Source organism: Anguilla rostrata, chromosome 2, assembly GCF_018555375.3.
Source record: "Anguilla rostrata isolate EN2019 chromosome 2, ASM1855537v3, whole genome shotgun sequence".
Taxonomy (NCBI): domain Eukaryota; kingdom Metazoa; phylum Chordata; class Actinopteri; order Anguilliformes; family Anguillidae; genus Anguilla; species Anguilla rostrata.
Window position 1 is genome coordinate 16,807,050 of NC_057934.1, and position 15,337 is coordinate 16,822,386.

General features: G+C 39.2%; 2 protein-coding genes across 2 annotated transcripts; both read left to right on the forward strand.

Annotated features, from left to right (window-relative positions):
* The first annotated feature begins 2,529 nt into the window (after positions 1-2,529).
* On the forward strand, positions 2,530-8,965 carry LOC135247413 (growth/differentiation factor 10-like). The gene is made up of 3 exons (XM_064320839.1): positions 2,530-3,141; positions 5,677-6,578; positions 7,379-8,965. The coding sequence occupies exons 1-3, from the start codon at positions 2,874-2,876 to the stop codon at positions 7,568-7,570; spliced, it is 1,362 nt and encodes a 453-aa protein (XP_064176909.1). The 5' UTR covers positions 2,530-2,873; the 3' UTR covers positions 7,571-8,965.
* A 708-nt stretch (positions 8,966-9,673) lies between these two features.
* Positions 9,674-12,111, forward strand: gdf2 (growth differentiation factor 2). Its single transcript, XM_064325119.1, has 2 exons — positions 9,674-10,378; positions 11,009-12,111. Exons 1-2 carry the CDS (start codon positions 10,024-10,026, stop codon positions 11,926-11,928), a joined length of 1,275 nt encoding a protein of 424 aa, XP_064181189.1. The 5' UTR covers positions 9,674-10,023; the 3' UTR covers positions 11,929-12,111.
* Positions 12,112-15,337: the final 3,226 nt, after the last annotated feature.

Sequence of the window (15,337 nt, forward strand, 5' to 3'; positions counted from 1 at the left end):
CAGTTTGAAGTCTTTCACTGTCAAACTACCATTGATGACTCATGAAAATACTGATACCAATTGTCCATTTTATGTTGTTTTCTCACACTGGTTCAGGGGACAAAATGGGAATGATCTATATATTTAGGGCCATATAGGGCCACATTTCCCCCAATGTACACAAGCTTCAACCATTTCACATGCTATATTTTCCTCTATGGCTATGTGAGGTAATGTAATGCAGAATGGACCATCCAGTGCAAGTATATTATATGGCCAACAAAACTTTGCCAGTGGAAGAATTTCATATTACTCTTATGGTCTTGCATGCTTTCTGTGTTCCATTTACACTAATTTTCTGTCTTTGCATCCTTGTTTGCATTAGAGTAATGGCCAAAAGGCCCATTTTACTTCACGTTTGCACCCAGGAATATTTCCCGATTTAATGTCAAAGCAAGGCTTTGAAAATATGATATTTCTTAACAATATTCCTATTAATTGGGTTAAGTGCTTGTGCCGATCATGCCTACTGAAGTTGGGGCTGATCAAGAGAGAATTTGTACATGCTGAACAACTAAGTTCTCTTTTCTGCCATCATGATGGACATTTATTTATTGAGCACAGGATCAGCAAAAGGAGCATGTTGGAGCAAACTTGGTCAAAAGGAACATTTCTTTATCTTTCTATAAACAAGACCAGGTCAAAACCTAGTATATGGCTGGACCATGTGTGGGTGTGCGAAAACTCGGCCGACCAATGGTGTAACTTCATCACTCAGCCACTCAGTCACAGACATTCGTGTTTATAGGGCTGGCCCCGCTGTTACAGTCCAGCCAAAAATAGTAATAAAAAGGTATCTGCAGGAAGGTAGCTACCATTTAATGACAAACACTAATTCTGTTGTCAGACCTAATCGGATGTCTGAGGGTTATAACTCATCTTCAAAAGCCTGCATGTGACAAACAGATTTCATCGTGGGTGTCATTTGCAGAAAACGTATCTAAAATAAATTGGAATGTATCTTTCTAAACTAATAATGATACAATGCCATATAAATTCAAGTGCAATATGTCATGGTAATAAACCTCATTAGTAATGGCATCAAGTGGGCAATACATATGGATGGCTGCTGAATGGATCCTAATGGAGTCATTATTAAGGGCAAAGAGTGAGTAGATGTATGCCTCAAAGTGAAACAAAAAGGAACATGCAGTCTTTTCAAAGCAATGATAAAAGACAGGACAGAGCGAGTAATATGATCATACTGAAAATGAAGTGAAACAATATGAAATTCTTGTGATTTATGAACATTGTGATTGCATAATGTGAGTTTGCCTGGCATCCATGAAAACAAATACTACTAGTAAATACAAGTTTGGATCAAATTAAAATAATCTCATAAGGAAAAACATGGAAGTAATATTCAATATAATGCAGCCTACATTTAATTCAATCTCCTGATACCCCAAGCAACTGCTCTTTTCCTAAATGTATTTCTTTTATATGAAATAAATGCTATTAATTGCACTAAATACTGTGGTTTGTGGAGTTGTGGAGTTATTATTTACGAGTAACCTACACTTGTGTTGTTTTCAATATTAGCTTTGTAGGTTGGTCTGGATAGAAGCATCTTTTAGGTGAATACTTGCAATACAGAGATTAATAAAAAGCTATAAGCAAAATTCTGGCTTCATATGTTCCAGAGGGTGGGGTGGGATTGTGCTTTTGAGACAAATTAAAAATCCTTTTGTATGAGGCATGGATTTTTGTTTCCATTCCGAACTGCTGGCAGGCTATTGCAAATTGCAGCTGGCTCCTCACAAAGTATCTGAATGGATGTCGAAATGCTAATAATGATCCTGTTTACAAGCCGATGGACCTCTGGCTGTTCGGTGGTCTGGGGGCGAGCGGATTGAAAGTGTGAGCCCCACAGCAACTCTCCCAGCAACCCACAGTTCTGCTATTTATTAACATCATTCGGCAAGAAGGCAAAAAAGAAAAAAAAGAAACTTTCACCCTATCCACAAAAATCCAGCATGGTGGCGGGGGATTTTTATGGAGCGGAGGGTGCAGATGTTAACTATCACTTCACATTTTTTTCACTGTCTTAGTGGGAGAATTATATCACCAACACATTTAAATTCAGTATAAATGTACACACAGTTAACCATATACACACATAAGAATAAGAATAAGAATAAGAATAAGAATAAGAATAAGAATAAGAATAAGAATAAGAATAAGAATAAGAATAAGAATAAGAATAAGAATAAGAATAAGAATAAGAATAAGAATAAGAATAATGCAAGGGCATTTATTGCTGACAATATGTCTGGATAGACCTGTATTTTTATTATTGTGGAGACCACAAATGTTTAATAGTTCTTGTTGTTGCTAATCAAGCTTGGCTGTCAGTGTTTGGGGTAGATTTAAACATCGAATTTGAATCGAATTTATTCGGTTTAATTTGGTTTCGTTAAAATGACCCCTATAGTGTATTGGGCTGACTCTGTTGCGCATTGATGGATGTGGTGCGTTCCTACTTTTCACTTCACGGGGCTTCCAAAGGAGATGTTGCGCAGTAGCAACTGCACTCGTTGGCTGGTAGCCGAAGACGTCAGCATCTTTCACTGCTTCAGCGTTACCCCTTGGCTTCTGGCGGTAAGAAGAAACAAGTGTGTTAAGTGTAAGGACCGCGTTAAATCTACATCAGAAGTTTCAGTGGTGCGCACGTTAAGAATTGCAAGAATACACTTTTCGAACAACCTGGATATAAAACTGACCGATTCTGAGAAGTTTATTTCTGACCTGAATTTTTGTCACTTCTGTTCCAAACATTTTTCTTTTAACAGGTGTATAATAAAAGCTGCAAATCCTAGTAAATATCAGGCATAATGTCAGTTATATTCGTGTTTCTGTTGCATGCATTCCTCTGTTTAAAAACTGGACTCGGGTCAGCCGCGTCTGAGGATGCCACAAGAAATGGGCAGGACAGCGGAGTGTTTGATGCAGCGGATGGTCAAACTTGGGACACCTCAACGACTGACAGATCGGTGCGAGACATGGTCTCAATACATATGTTCAAGCTCTATGATAAATACAACCGAGAGCTCAACCGACCGAGAGACGGGAATACTGTTAGAAGTTTAAAGGCAAGAGCAGGTGAGTTGGCAACTTTCAATATTTACTTATTTTTAATGAAAAAATAAATAAAATTGACAAGCAATGCTGCAACGTTAAATTGGGGGGGGGGGGGAGGGGGGGGGCGTTACAGAAACGTATTGACAAGTTGTCCCCATTTTTTATTTATTTTATTTTCTACTTTCGTCATTTGTTTTGTCATTTGTTTGTGGGTGTGTGTGTGTGTGTGTGTTCTTACTTTAAAAACTAATATTGTGAAAAATCGTGTTCAATTAAAGTATGTAATTGCGGCAAAATTAATCGCTCCGTCGTGTACAGTAAAACTTTGTTCTTTCAATTCTAAGAAAGACCAAATGAGCTGTAAAGTAGCATATCAGAAAAAAAGAACTTTACTCTATCATTGATTTAACACTATTTTAATTTTACAGTGGGCTCACCATTCTTCTGTGAGATTATCAAGCAGTTATCAAGTAGATGACTATGGTAATACAAATGACTATGAAGTCATAGAGCGCCACCTCTACATATGGCTATAAGTAAAATATTCACCTTCACACATCTATCATACACATATCAGTGAAGTTCATTTCCAGACACAATTAGAAAATTCCCTCCGGCGATACTGCATTTTTCTGTCGGAATCAAAAGATTGTCTGAGAATCCTTGAAAGTCATCTGTGGGTTACTAAGAGCTTCAGGCAGAGTTGTAAATCATTATTTATTTTTACTGTTTCATTCGCTGTGGCAGGGTTATTCTGCTCCGTGCAGAGTTGCCAGTTGCTATGTCAAATCTTCTTCTTCTTCTTCTTTTTAATAATAATAACAATAATAATAATAATAATAATAATAATAATAGTAACAACAACAACAACAACAACAATAATAATAATAATAATGATAATAATAATAATAGATAATAATGAAATAAATAATAATAATAATAATAAAACAGCACTTGTAAAACTAGTAATATTGGTCTTATTAAATTTAATGTTTGGTTTATCTCATTGTAAAAATTTATTTATTTATTTATTTTGTAACCCCCCTGCCCCGTGACTTTAACAAACCAAAATAATGAAGAAAGATGACAAATTAATTGAAAATACAAACTATTTACTGTTTATTATTACTGTAGTATTGTTCTTCCTAGGAGATGCAGATTACCTGTTTGATCCAATTCCTGGACAAAACCCTTAATGTACTAACACCTGTGTTGAAAGCTGTGCATGTTCCACTCAAATAAATGCATGATATGATTTGAAAGAATAAAATATAGGCAGCAGATACAGCCATAGATTTGAAAGGACAACGGCTATATGTCGCAGCCCAAAATAAAATATCTGGCCAAGTGTTGCAGTTCTGAGCCTAAATACAAAAGAGACAGTTTTTTTCCATTAATAATTGTGAGTTTTCCCCATATTTTTGTTTTCTGCAAAATAACAATTGAAATAGATAATATGATTTTTGGACTAAGTGTTTTTTAAAAGGGGCACTTTCAACTAAAGGAAAGCCCCCCTCTTCCCTATCCTGCACATCTATGATACAATTATGTTGGGGCTACAATTCCTCCTGGCTGGTTGAATGCATAGTTATTCTTAGCAGAATTCAGTGTGCTTTAAGAGTAAACAACAACATTTTCATTATATGGTGGACAACTCATTTATTGCTAATTGATTCCAGCACACAACATTGCCACTACATTCCCACTGGCTAATTTATGATGTCAAGTGGTATAACTAAAAAAAAAAGAAAAAAAAAGTCCCCCATTCTGGTTCTTTTCTCCCAATGCAAAGTTTCCCCAAGTAACTCAAGTTCCCTATAAATTAGGCGTTCATTACAACTTGGCAACACTGTTCCTGTGGATTCCCCATCCATATAGCTGGGATGGAATGTATTCCACCACAAGGGAAAACACCTAGGCCACTTGACAACGCAAAATGCAAATTTTATGACATGCAATCATACTATGATATATGAGAACAACACCACAGAAAAATGATGCTCTATAGCTTATACTCACTTTTTGCTGGAGGTTTTGACTGGTGGATCGATTTAATGTGGCAACATTGTGCAATTGCTTCAAATTACTGATTAACTTTTCAATGCCAAAGGGAAAAATGAAGTTCATATATTTTCCTTTGATACTGAGGGAATTTGCAGTATTTCTCCTAGACCCATTTCTTAACGCATAGCCTGTTTTATATTCACATATTATTGCATTCTAATTATAGGAATAAAAGGACCACAGAAAATAACACCTTCAAGGTGTCACAACAGTTTGATGTATGTGGGACTGTTTGATTAGCTCCTATTAAAAGCAGCCAGACATTATTAGAGGCTCATAGAATAGAAACCATAAGGTTGTTTTAGATAAGCATTTCCATATGGCTCAGCTTGATTCCAAAGTAATGCATGTCTTTCCTGTCCCGTGTACCTCACCAGGAGTCACACGCAAAGGAAATGTAGAACTGTTGTTCAAGCCAAAAGATGTAAGAATGAATATTGACCATTCCTCTACAATTCTCTTTTTCTATTCTTACTTTGTTTTTTAATTTAGACATCATCGGTCAGGACTTTTACCAGTTCAACTTGACCTCCATCACGGAGTCTGAGGTGGTACTTTCAGCCACAGTCCACTTCTTCTTCAACCAACGGCCACTGCAACGCTCCTGGGCCTGCAAGCGTTTCAGGGCCCCATCCTGTCGTCCGCAGCACCTCCAGCAGCTGCCCCCCTTCCACCTCATCTTCAGAGGAGCCTCACCAGGCAATGGCCATTGGACACTGCTGGGAAACATCACTTTCTTCCCCCACAAGAGAGGCACGTGGCAATCGAGAGACATATCACACGTCATCAAGGAGGCCAGGAAGATGGGTGAGCCCATGGTTTCAGTCGAGTTCAACTCCATCGCTGGGTACCAGAGACACCAGGATCGCCTCTCACCGTCCAACTTACCCTATGTGCTGGTCTTTGCCGATGACCACGCTATATCAGAACCAAACAGCGTGGCCGCGACCCTACAGAGGTATGACCCTTTCCCCCTCACCGAGGAGCACGCTCGATCCCCAAACACCTCCCCCGACGCACGAGCGAAGAGGGACACGCGTGTCCGGGACCCCATCCAAGACAACGAGCTCCCAGATGTGGAGTACCGCACTCTGAAGAACGCTGAGCTGTGGGAAAGCGCTTACTTGCCACCAAAGCCAAAGTCCTCGACCATGAAAGAGAGCCAGAGGAAAGGCTCAGGAGACACGGAAGGGCCCGGAAAGCCCCAGGTCCTGAGCTTTGATGAGAAGACCATGAAGAAGGCCAGGAGGCGCCAGTGGAGCGAGCCACGCATCTGTGCCAGGCGTTACCTAAAGGTGGACTTCGCCGACGTTGGCTGGAGCGAGTGGATAATTGCCCCAAAATCATTTGATGCCTACTACTGCTCTGGGACCTGCGGTTTTCCCCTCCCCAAGGTCAGAAAGCAAGAGTCCTGCTAACCACTTAATGTCCTAATTTAGTCAATCTTTTTCCATAATTTTGTTTCATGTTTAAATGCACGTTTCCTTTTTTCTTTTACAAACACATATTCGTTAGTTGAGGCATCACCAAATTTAACTGGTCAAACTCTGAAAGAAAAACAAAATTCATGAATTTATTTGTAAATTTTTGTAACCTGATGTTTAAAAAAATGTTTGTTGAGTTCATGGCTAATAACTGGGCCACTGTACACACAGCTGTAAATTCAAGATATCTTGGCACTTTTATAAGTCATTTTAGGCTTCTGTGAATATTGTGGATATTATTGTGTGTAAAACACACATCTGTCCTCAGAGATTAGGAAGCAATGTATTGTATTGCAATGGATATTAACTTTCTGTTGTACAGTATAGTAAGATTTATGTCTAACATCTACAAAGAATTAATCAGTTGTATTTTTCAAATATACAAATAAGGGGAGCTATGTGTAATTGTTTCTTGCTTTATGTCCATATACAATATTTTTCATTGAAGATCAGGCTAAAGAAACATTTCAGCCTCTGCCTTCATCAATACAATGTGTTAAGTGAAATCTATTAAATCTAAATCTGTTGGTTTGCTAAATCTGGAATTAACAGAGAGATACTTCACTGCATGTAATGCATGTTGATCTGTACTCGACTGCTCTAGTCATCCTCATTGATATGCAGTGTGTGGGCGGGTCAAAGAGAATCCCTCCCCCTAAGGAGGCAAGCTCTCTCTGACACCCCATTTTTTGCTTTCTCTGGCTTGATAGATTCTCCGACCATCCAATCACGCCACCATACAGAGCATCGTGAAAGCAGTGGGAATCACTCCCGGAATCCCCGAGCCCTGCTGCGTTCCGGACAAAATGAGCTCCCAGAGTGTCCTGTTCCTGGACGAGGCCAAGAACATGGTGTTAAAGATTTACCCCAACATGTCCGTCCAGACCTGCGCTTGTCGATAGAGAGATCCCAGGGGAGAATGCAAAGAACGAACTAAAACTTTGGTTGGACCAATGTCCTGCAGGCTTGCTGAAATGTAGGCTTGGTGCTGGGATCTGATGGAGGGGACTTGTTGTGTGATGCACAGCTGAGTGGTGGTCCAGGAGCTAGGCTTTTGGACGCACTGCGCTCCGAATGCCACACTGTTGATCAATGTTGTTTTTCTAAAAGTGTTCATAGCCTTCAGTCTGCAAAGTATGTCACCTAGTTTGTTGTTTGCCTCGATACACTTGTTCCTTGTGGCCAGTAACCTCCTGTTATTTAACTGGCCTCCCGACCATTTTTTACTGATTATCCCTTCCCTTTCATTTATCTTAATAATCCATCCTTTTGGCCCTATCATGTCCATTCTCTGCTGAGTTCATATCTTTGAGACAATAAGGACAAATTGTGGGAGTATATTTACACCTGACTTTCCAGAATTACTCTGTGTGCCTACCATTGGTATTATCACGTGTTATGGAGAATTATTTTCTTATTTTCAAATTCTTACCCTAAAAATGAGATTCTAAACACACAACGTCAGTATTTAATAAATTCTATTATTATTATTATTATTATTATTATTATTATTATTATTATTATTATAGAAGCAGAAGTATTAGTAGTATTATTATTTGCAGGCAATACACAGATTTAAAAGTATGGGCCCAAATGTGCCATTGGATCTATGAACCCAGCTAACCTGTCACATTGTTATTCTATACAGTTAAACATTATACAGTTCTATAATGTTGCTGTATTATTGTAATAACGTTACGTTACCAGTATTATTGGCATATTTAATCTCGCAATTTTCCATGATTAACAGAATGCTTGTGTTGAGTGCTTCAGGTGGTATCTATAATTCAATCAGTTCTATGATTTAAGAAATGTAAAAAGGTGATAGATAGGTCAGATAATTATATTTACCCATACTTATTACTATGCCATGTAAATATATACTGTGTTTTATCATTTTAAAAAAATATTATCATGACAAAGTTGGCAATATACATTTTCATCAGTTTCACCTGAGATAACATTTTATTTTCTTATGTTTTTTGGTATCCACAAAATGTTCTTCATTCTCACAAAAAAACAAGAAATATTTGTTTTCATTTGTATAGGTTTTTCATATAAGTCTTTAGTAGCAATATTGTTGTGTGGTTGTTGTTTCAATACTTGTAAATGATGAAGAATTAACTACCAATAACTACCATTATTTGTCAAAATAACGGTTCAGTAAACCAAATAAATTCACTTTTGTGTGAATAATAGTCACACGTGACCTTACTCCTATTCTCAGATAATTATTACAATGTTGACCCAGATGTAATTTAAAAAATAAAATGATCAGTTCCTGTTCTGAGTTTCTATTCAGTTTTCCCTTGTCTTTTTATCTCAATGGGCTGAATTGCACTATTGGAGATACACCAGTTTTAACTTGAACGGGCAATAGTCTCACTCTTTCCATTCTAAGTGAGTCTTTATTTTGTGTTTCCAGAATGAAAAACCAATTTAAAAATTTCCTCTTTCTGCCGAAATAGAATTTGTTAATTGCCATGCTTTCATTTATTTTTTCTGGCAAGCATTTGTAGATGAAGGCAGCCTAATATTGAGCATCGCCTGCTGTGTGAGATCACGCAGTGAAGATGTGAAGAAACTGGGGGCAATGTCCTCAAGGCTCTTAACCTTTCTCTCAGCTTCCCATGGTATAACCTTGGCTGCTGGTTGCAAGATATTCAGGGTATGTGGCACTTGCGGCAACAGATGTGGTGAGGAAACCTTATAGGAATCTTTTGTTGAAGGATGTACAACTCACTGTATATACAAGGTAGTGTCATTGCTGTGTGGGCCATTGCTATGAGGAACTTTTTAAGTACCATTTAGATATACACTCTGGCAATCATAAAGTCAGGCAGTGTTGTGTAATAATACTGTCGCAAACCATCCCATAAAATTGGGGGCAAATTATTATGGGGGGGGTGGCAAAAAAAAACAAAAAACAGATGCATACTTCAACCAACACTTTGAGGTTCTATTTATATACGCAAATGTGAATTCCGGACTTCCACACTGCTGACCCTAAAGTGGGAAGAGAAATTTGCTTCCTGATGACCTCGCGTAGCTTCTAATTTCCAGTGTCCATTCCTCATTACCCTCAAGTGTCCATGTTTACACTATCTTCATTAACTGCAAGCCTCTAGTGATAACAAAGGCTTAGGCAAGACATCAATGGCCCAGATAAGAGGAGATGAACCGTTCTCTTTCTGGTTGACAAGCGGGCGATGTTTACTGAAGACCATAAGAGCTAAACCAGGACTTTGGTTCCCATATTGAGAGTGAATTTAAAGATAATTGTCTGGAGAAAGCTTTCAGCTCATTGGTTTCAGGCATACCGACACAAAGCATAAAAATTCTGATCAAGGCAGAGATGCAGGCTGCGAGGAACCTCTTCATCCCCATCTGTTTCAGTTTGGTGGTGTCCATCGGATACTGCCGTTGCAAGACGTTAGCCAGCGCGGTTGCGAAGGAGGAGGCGGAGGACTTCTTCCACAGCGCTGAGGAAGACCTCTCTGTGGAGGAGGACGAGGACAAACAGGAGAGACAGGGGATCTTCCCCGAGGGCATGAAGGAGGAGTTCCTCCGCAAGCTGAACCTGTCTGGAGTCCCCCAGGAGCACAGCCGGATAGACCCTCCGCAGTTCATGATCGAGCTGTACAACAGATACGCCACCGACAAGTCATCCATGCCTCGATCGGACGTGATCCGCAGCTTCCTCCTCCAAGGTACGTAGAGGAGACAAACCCAAAGCTCTGGTGAACCCAGGACACCTGGGACTGTTCTCAGCAGCTTGCAAATGCCATTCAAGATTTGTATTGAACTGGAAGTCAACTCCTCTCTAAGTTTAATGCCAGGGAGTTTTTAAGAACCAGCCCTAACGAGAAGCCTTTGATCTGCAGGATTGGCAGTAAATACTTTCCCTTACTTAAATACTTCTCCTAGTTCCCCAAGTCTAAATGAAATGGCATTGCCATGTACAGACTTGTGAGAAAGCAATAGGAAATATTTGCACTCATATATAGTTTGTTTGAGCTAGTTTGTTTGGTAAAAAAAGACACTGTACACTTGAATACTATTAGATATTTCGATCTGATCACTTTAAAACATTAGGAATGGGATGGTAAGTGGGTATGTGTAGGGTATGTATCGGTTTTTGCACCTCAATGTGCACATACGCACATGTGTGTAAATGTGTATACTATTAGAGTATGTGTATGTATTTGTATACATTTCTGTATGCTGAGGACTTTCTAATGGCTGCATGTGCTTGTTTTATTTATTGAATTACTGTGTGTCCAAATGCCAAGCAGTGTGTCTGACTATTGCTTTTCTGCCCACCTGGTTCCCCGGTATAGAGATCACACACTCTGAAAAAAGTGACTACATGTCAAAGCACAGACTGCTTTTCAATGTTTCCATTCCTGCCCATGAGGAGGTCACCATGGCGGAACTAAGGTTATTCACCCTCCCCGAAGAGAGGTCAACAGTCGCGGCTCAGGCAACGATAAAAGTATACGCAGTGGAGTACAATGAGGCCGAGCTGACGCTCCGCTTCCTCAGCAGCGAGAACACGGAGGGGACCCACCGCTCCTGGGAGGCGTTCGACATCACCGACACCGTGCAAGACTGGCTGCGGTCAGGCCGTGGGGCCAACGAGCTGGAGGTGCACGTGGAGCGGAGGGGCTGCAGGGCCGTCGGCGGCGGGGGGCTGGACATCAGCCTCAACCTGAAGGGCAACAGCTCGGCGGCCCTCGTCGTGTTCTCGGACGACCTGGGCAGCCGAAAGAAAGAGGCCGCGAAGGAGCTCCGGGACATGATGGCCCACGAGGAGGAGGGGGCCTTCCTGGAGGCGGAAGTGCAAGCTGGGGGCGGCGGCGGCGACGGCAGCGACATCCCGGCCGACATCCTCGCCGGCTTCCCACTGGACGTCCACCTGAGGCAACGACGGCAGGTGCGCAAGGACTACTGCCGGAGGACCTCGCTCCGCGTCAACTTCAAAGACATCGGCTGGGACAAATGGATCGTGGCGCCAAAGGAGTACGACGCTTTCGAGTGCAGGGGCGTGTGCTACTTCCCGTTGACCGATGACCTCACCCCGTCCAAGCACGCCGTGATCCAAACGCTGGTTAACCTCAGGAACCCAAAAAAAGCCAACAAGGCGTGTTGCGTCCCAACCAAACTGGACCCAATTACTGTCCTGTATCGAGAGAAGGACGTAATCACCGTGCGGCAAATGTATGAAGAGATGCAAGTTGCGGAGTGCGGATGTAGGTAGTGAGGTAACATTCGAGCGGTCCCTATTTATCATGTAAATCTGTACATTCCTGGATTAAGTAGTAATTCTTTATTTAATGTATGTACAGTCATAGACGCACAAATAAGTGTAAATACTGAACTGGTCTTAGGCATAATATGCAATTGTAGATATTAATATGGGAAATCAAATATGTTTTTATGGGGGGCCTTTATTGGAATAATGACCAACTTGGTGGAGGAAATAGCTATGCATTATGTAAAGAATTCTGGTTTCATGATTTTCACATGTATGTCCTGTTATGTAAACACTGAAATTGTATTACTGCAATTCAGGGATATGTTATGAAACTATTTGTTTCTTTTTTTTTTTTTTTTTTTTTCTTTGGATTGTTGGTTTAGACTCATTCTGTACCTAGAACCTGAGAAAATTAAAATTGAATGTAGGAATACTTAAAATACTCTAGGTAGCTTTACATCAGCTAATAATACGTGAGCATAAATAATGTATGCATACTGTACAGCAACCAATGTAGCAGTAGGGTTTCAGTTAAACTTTTTAAATACGTTTTCATGCTTTTGTTGGAAAGTTAACTCTCAGAAAATACTGATGCTAAGATAGTATGAATGGATGAATCATTGCATTGATATATCACTTTTCTGAGTGCTGTACGGTGATTGGTGGGAACTCACTTCACCCACCACCAATGTGTAGCACCCACCTGGAGGATGCACGGCAGCCATTTTGCACCAGAACGCTCACCACACATTAAGGTGGAGAGGGAGAGACCATTTTTTAGCCAATTAAATTGCATTTGAGTACTACAGTCTATTTTATTAACCATTATTTTTCAGCCAACATGAGAAGTACGATCAAGTACGGTCAGGAACACAAAATCCTCTGGCAGTGACCATTAACAAATTGTAACATTTGATGTATGCCAATATGTGTAAACATTCTCATATTCGATCAAAGTATGTCTGCTGGGTCAAAAATTGAAAATTGAAAATTGTATTCTCTTCATTTTAAAAAGGGTGATGTATATAATATTTATGTTAGAGAGAATATAATTTTCATGTTGCAAAGCACAGCAGTAAAGGCACTTTTCATTTTTGATTGAAAATAACATTTTCATTATGCATTTTGCTTTATCATGAAAAATCAATATACTGTTTTTTTCATTAAGGAAATTTCTTGTTGATTAATCACTTGATTTAAATAAAATTACTTTCTAAAGAGTGACAATGTCATTAAGGGTTACACAGTCAACAGGGTTTGATTAAGAGGTCTTTGCTTCTCAATGACCTGCCGGTTATTGGCTAACTAAAAACACTAAATATGACAACTACTCTTCCGTTGTATAAATTAAAACTAAAAGAGCTCTTCAAAACACAATGTACTTTCCAAGTATTTTCTGGAACTAGGGGTTACATAGATGACATGCTGCCAACTGGAATAAAATCAAATAGCGTAGCTGTTTGATTTCATTCCAACTGGCAGTCTGTCATTTGCCCTAGCATTTGTTTGCGTGAACAATTTAGTCTGTTTGACTGTCAGCATGTTTGGTAACATATTGATCATTTTTCCCTGGGTGATTCTTGCAAGTGTGAACCATTTTATCTTCAAGGTTCTGCTACATAGCATAAACATACCAAGCAATTCAGAGTGACTAAATGACGCACTGCCCAAAACATACCCCTGGTGTTTGTGTAATTTATATTATATTGTTCTATTGAATTTTAAATGGTTTAAACCTGCTTCTGATGTACAAATGTGAATACAATAATTCAAATGAGATGTGCACTCACTGAATTTTTTTTACAATTCCTCCCCAGCAGGAATCTGATGGACCATGTTTTGAATACTATAATGTCTCAATCCTGATGTTGCATAATCATATTTGAAATATGTGATTACACCATGGTATAAAATTAATTTTAAGACCATTGCAAAGTGGTATTATCAGATAATGTCTTTTAACCATAAATAAAAGTTCCAAACCAATCATTTGTTGTTGATTGCCTACTGGTGTCTCAATATACCCAGTATATAATAAGTGACATTAAGACATGATGTCATGAGAAAAGAAAAAAAAAATCTATGCTCACTAATCTGTGAGGAGAGAGGATATATTCTCCAGTGTGTGTAACTACAAATGTGGAATCAATAAACAGAATAAACCACATCCATTAAAACCTACATGAAATAAACCATATGACTTGGGAGACTGGTAAATCTACACCTTTACAATGTATATATATATATATACATTGCCTCCTTTTTTCATGCAATTACTTAATAAACTTAGATTCTTACAAAAGGTGAGTCCTCAACATTGCCATAACATAATCAGTTCTATGTCTAAAAACTATTCATGTGAGGGATCTGGTATTTCAGTCCACAGTGTCTTAGTTTCTTTCGCTTCCTGCAGTTAAGCATTTCATTTCATTCAACTGCTGATTAAAAGGAAACCAAAGCAAAGTTTAGATATTATGGCTCTCCAGGACTTGAGTTTGAGACACCTAAATTGCATGTACAGCTTCTTTTCCTAGTCTAATTTAAAAGTGGAAGTGGTGATCTTGGTTTTACAGTGTGTAGACAGCACACTCTAGAGGTAAGACTGAATATCTTACACATGAAGCTCTAAGACTCACAGAACAATATCCAGTACTGAGAAATAAAATATACAAAATGAGGTCAGAATCAAGTACAACATACACCTTATCTTTAATTTCATTAGCCAGTGAACATTACATACAAAGTATCTCACCCATATCGATTCATTTATAAACTGGTTCATTGCTGAGAACCATTTGGATGACATGCAGGGTGCTGGAATGCATTTCAGAAAACATTCATATACATAACATATTTTGACATGAAGTACAACATATTCAAATAATTCAGGACTGTATTGAAAATACGTTAAAATACCTTTATACACAACTTGGAATTTTCTGCGTATGTTCATAAAGAACACAAAAAACTTTGTCCACCGTTAAGGGCTATTATGTTGTTGTACTTTAAAAAAAAGGGCTTCAATGAGGTTGATAAGGAGCAATGGACGTAATTAATATATTGTAAAGCTGAACAGGAACTAGCCGCCATCTACTCAGTTCAGCTCATCCTATCTTGATGAATGCCACTTGGTTTTCTCCAGCATCAGTACCAGATCCCTTCACAAGCTCTAAATGGTCCCAAGCACTGCTGCCACTCTTACCAACAACATGACTTGGTACTATACGAAGTCATGCTCAAGCTACAATATCAAGGTACAATGTCATTCCATGTTTACAGAAATCCAACAAACATTGCATGAGCATCAACTACAAAATCCTACTATTAACTACCAACCCACTCACACACTTATGCCCTCTACTGCTGATGGCCATGCAACTCCCTCATCTAACCTCCGCAATTTTGCTTTGTC

Bases quoted from the DNA above. Each gene is read 5' to 3' on its own strand.
- gdf2 (XM_064325119.1), top strand. From the start codon at position 10,024: ATGCAGGCTGCGAGGAACCTCTTCATCCCCATCTGTTTCAGTTTGGTG. The intron at 10,379-11,008 runs GTACGTAGAGGA...TCCCCGGTATAG, and splicing joins CCGCAGCTTCCTCCTCCAAG to AGATCACACACTCTGAAAAA.
- LOC135247413 (XM_064320839.1), top strand. From the start codon at position 2,874: ATGTCAGTTATATTCGTGTTTCTGTTGCATGCATTCCTCTGTTTAAAA. The intron at 3,142-5,676 runs GTGAGTTGGCAA...TTTTTAATTTAG, and splicing joins AAGTTTAAAGGCAAGAGCAG to ACATCATCGGTCAGGACTTT. The intron at 6,579-7,378 runs GTCAGAAAGCAA...CTGGCTTGATAG, and splicing joins GCGGTTTTCCCCTCCCCAAG to ATTCTCCGACCATCCAATCA.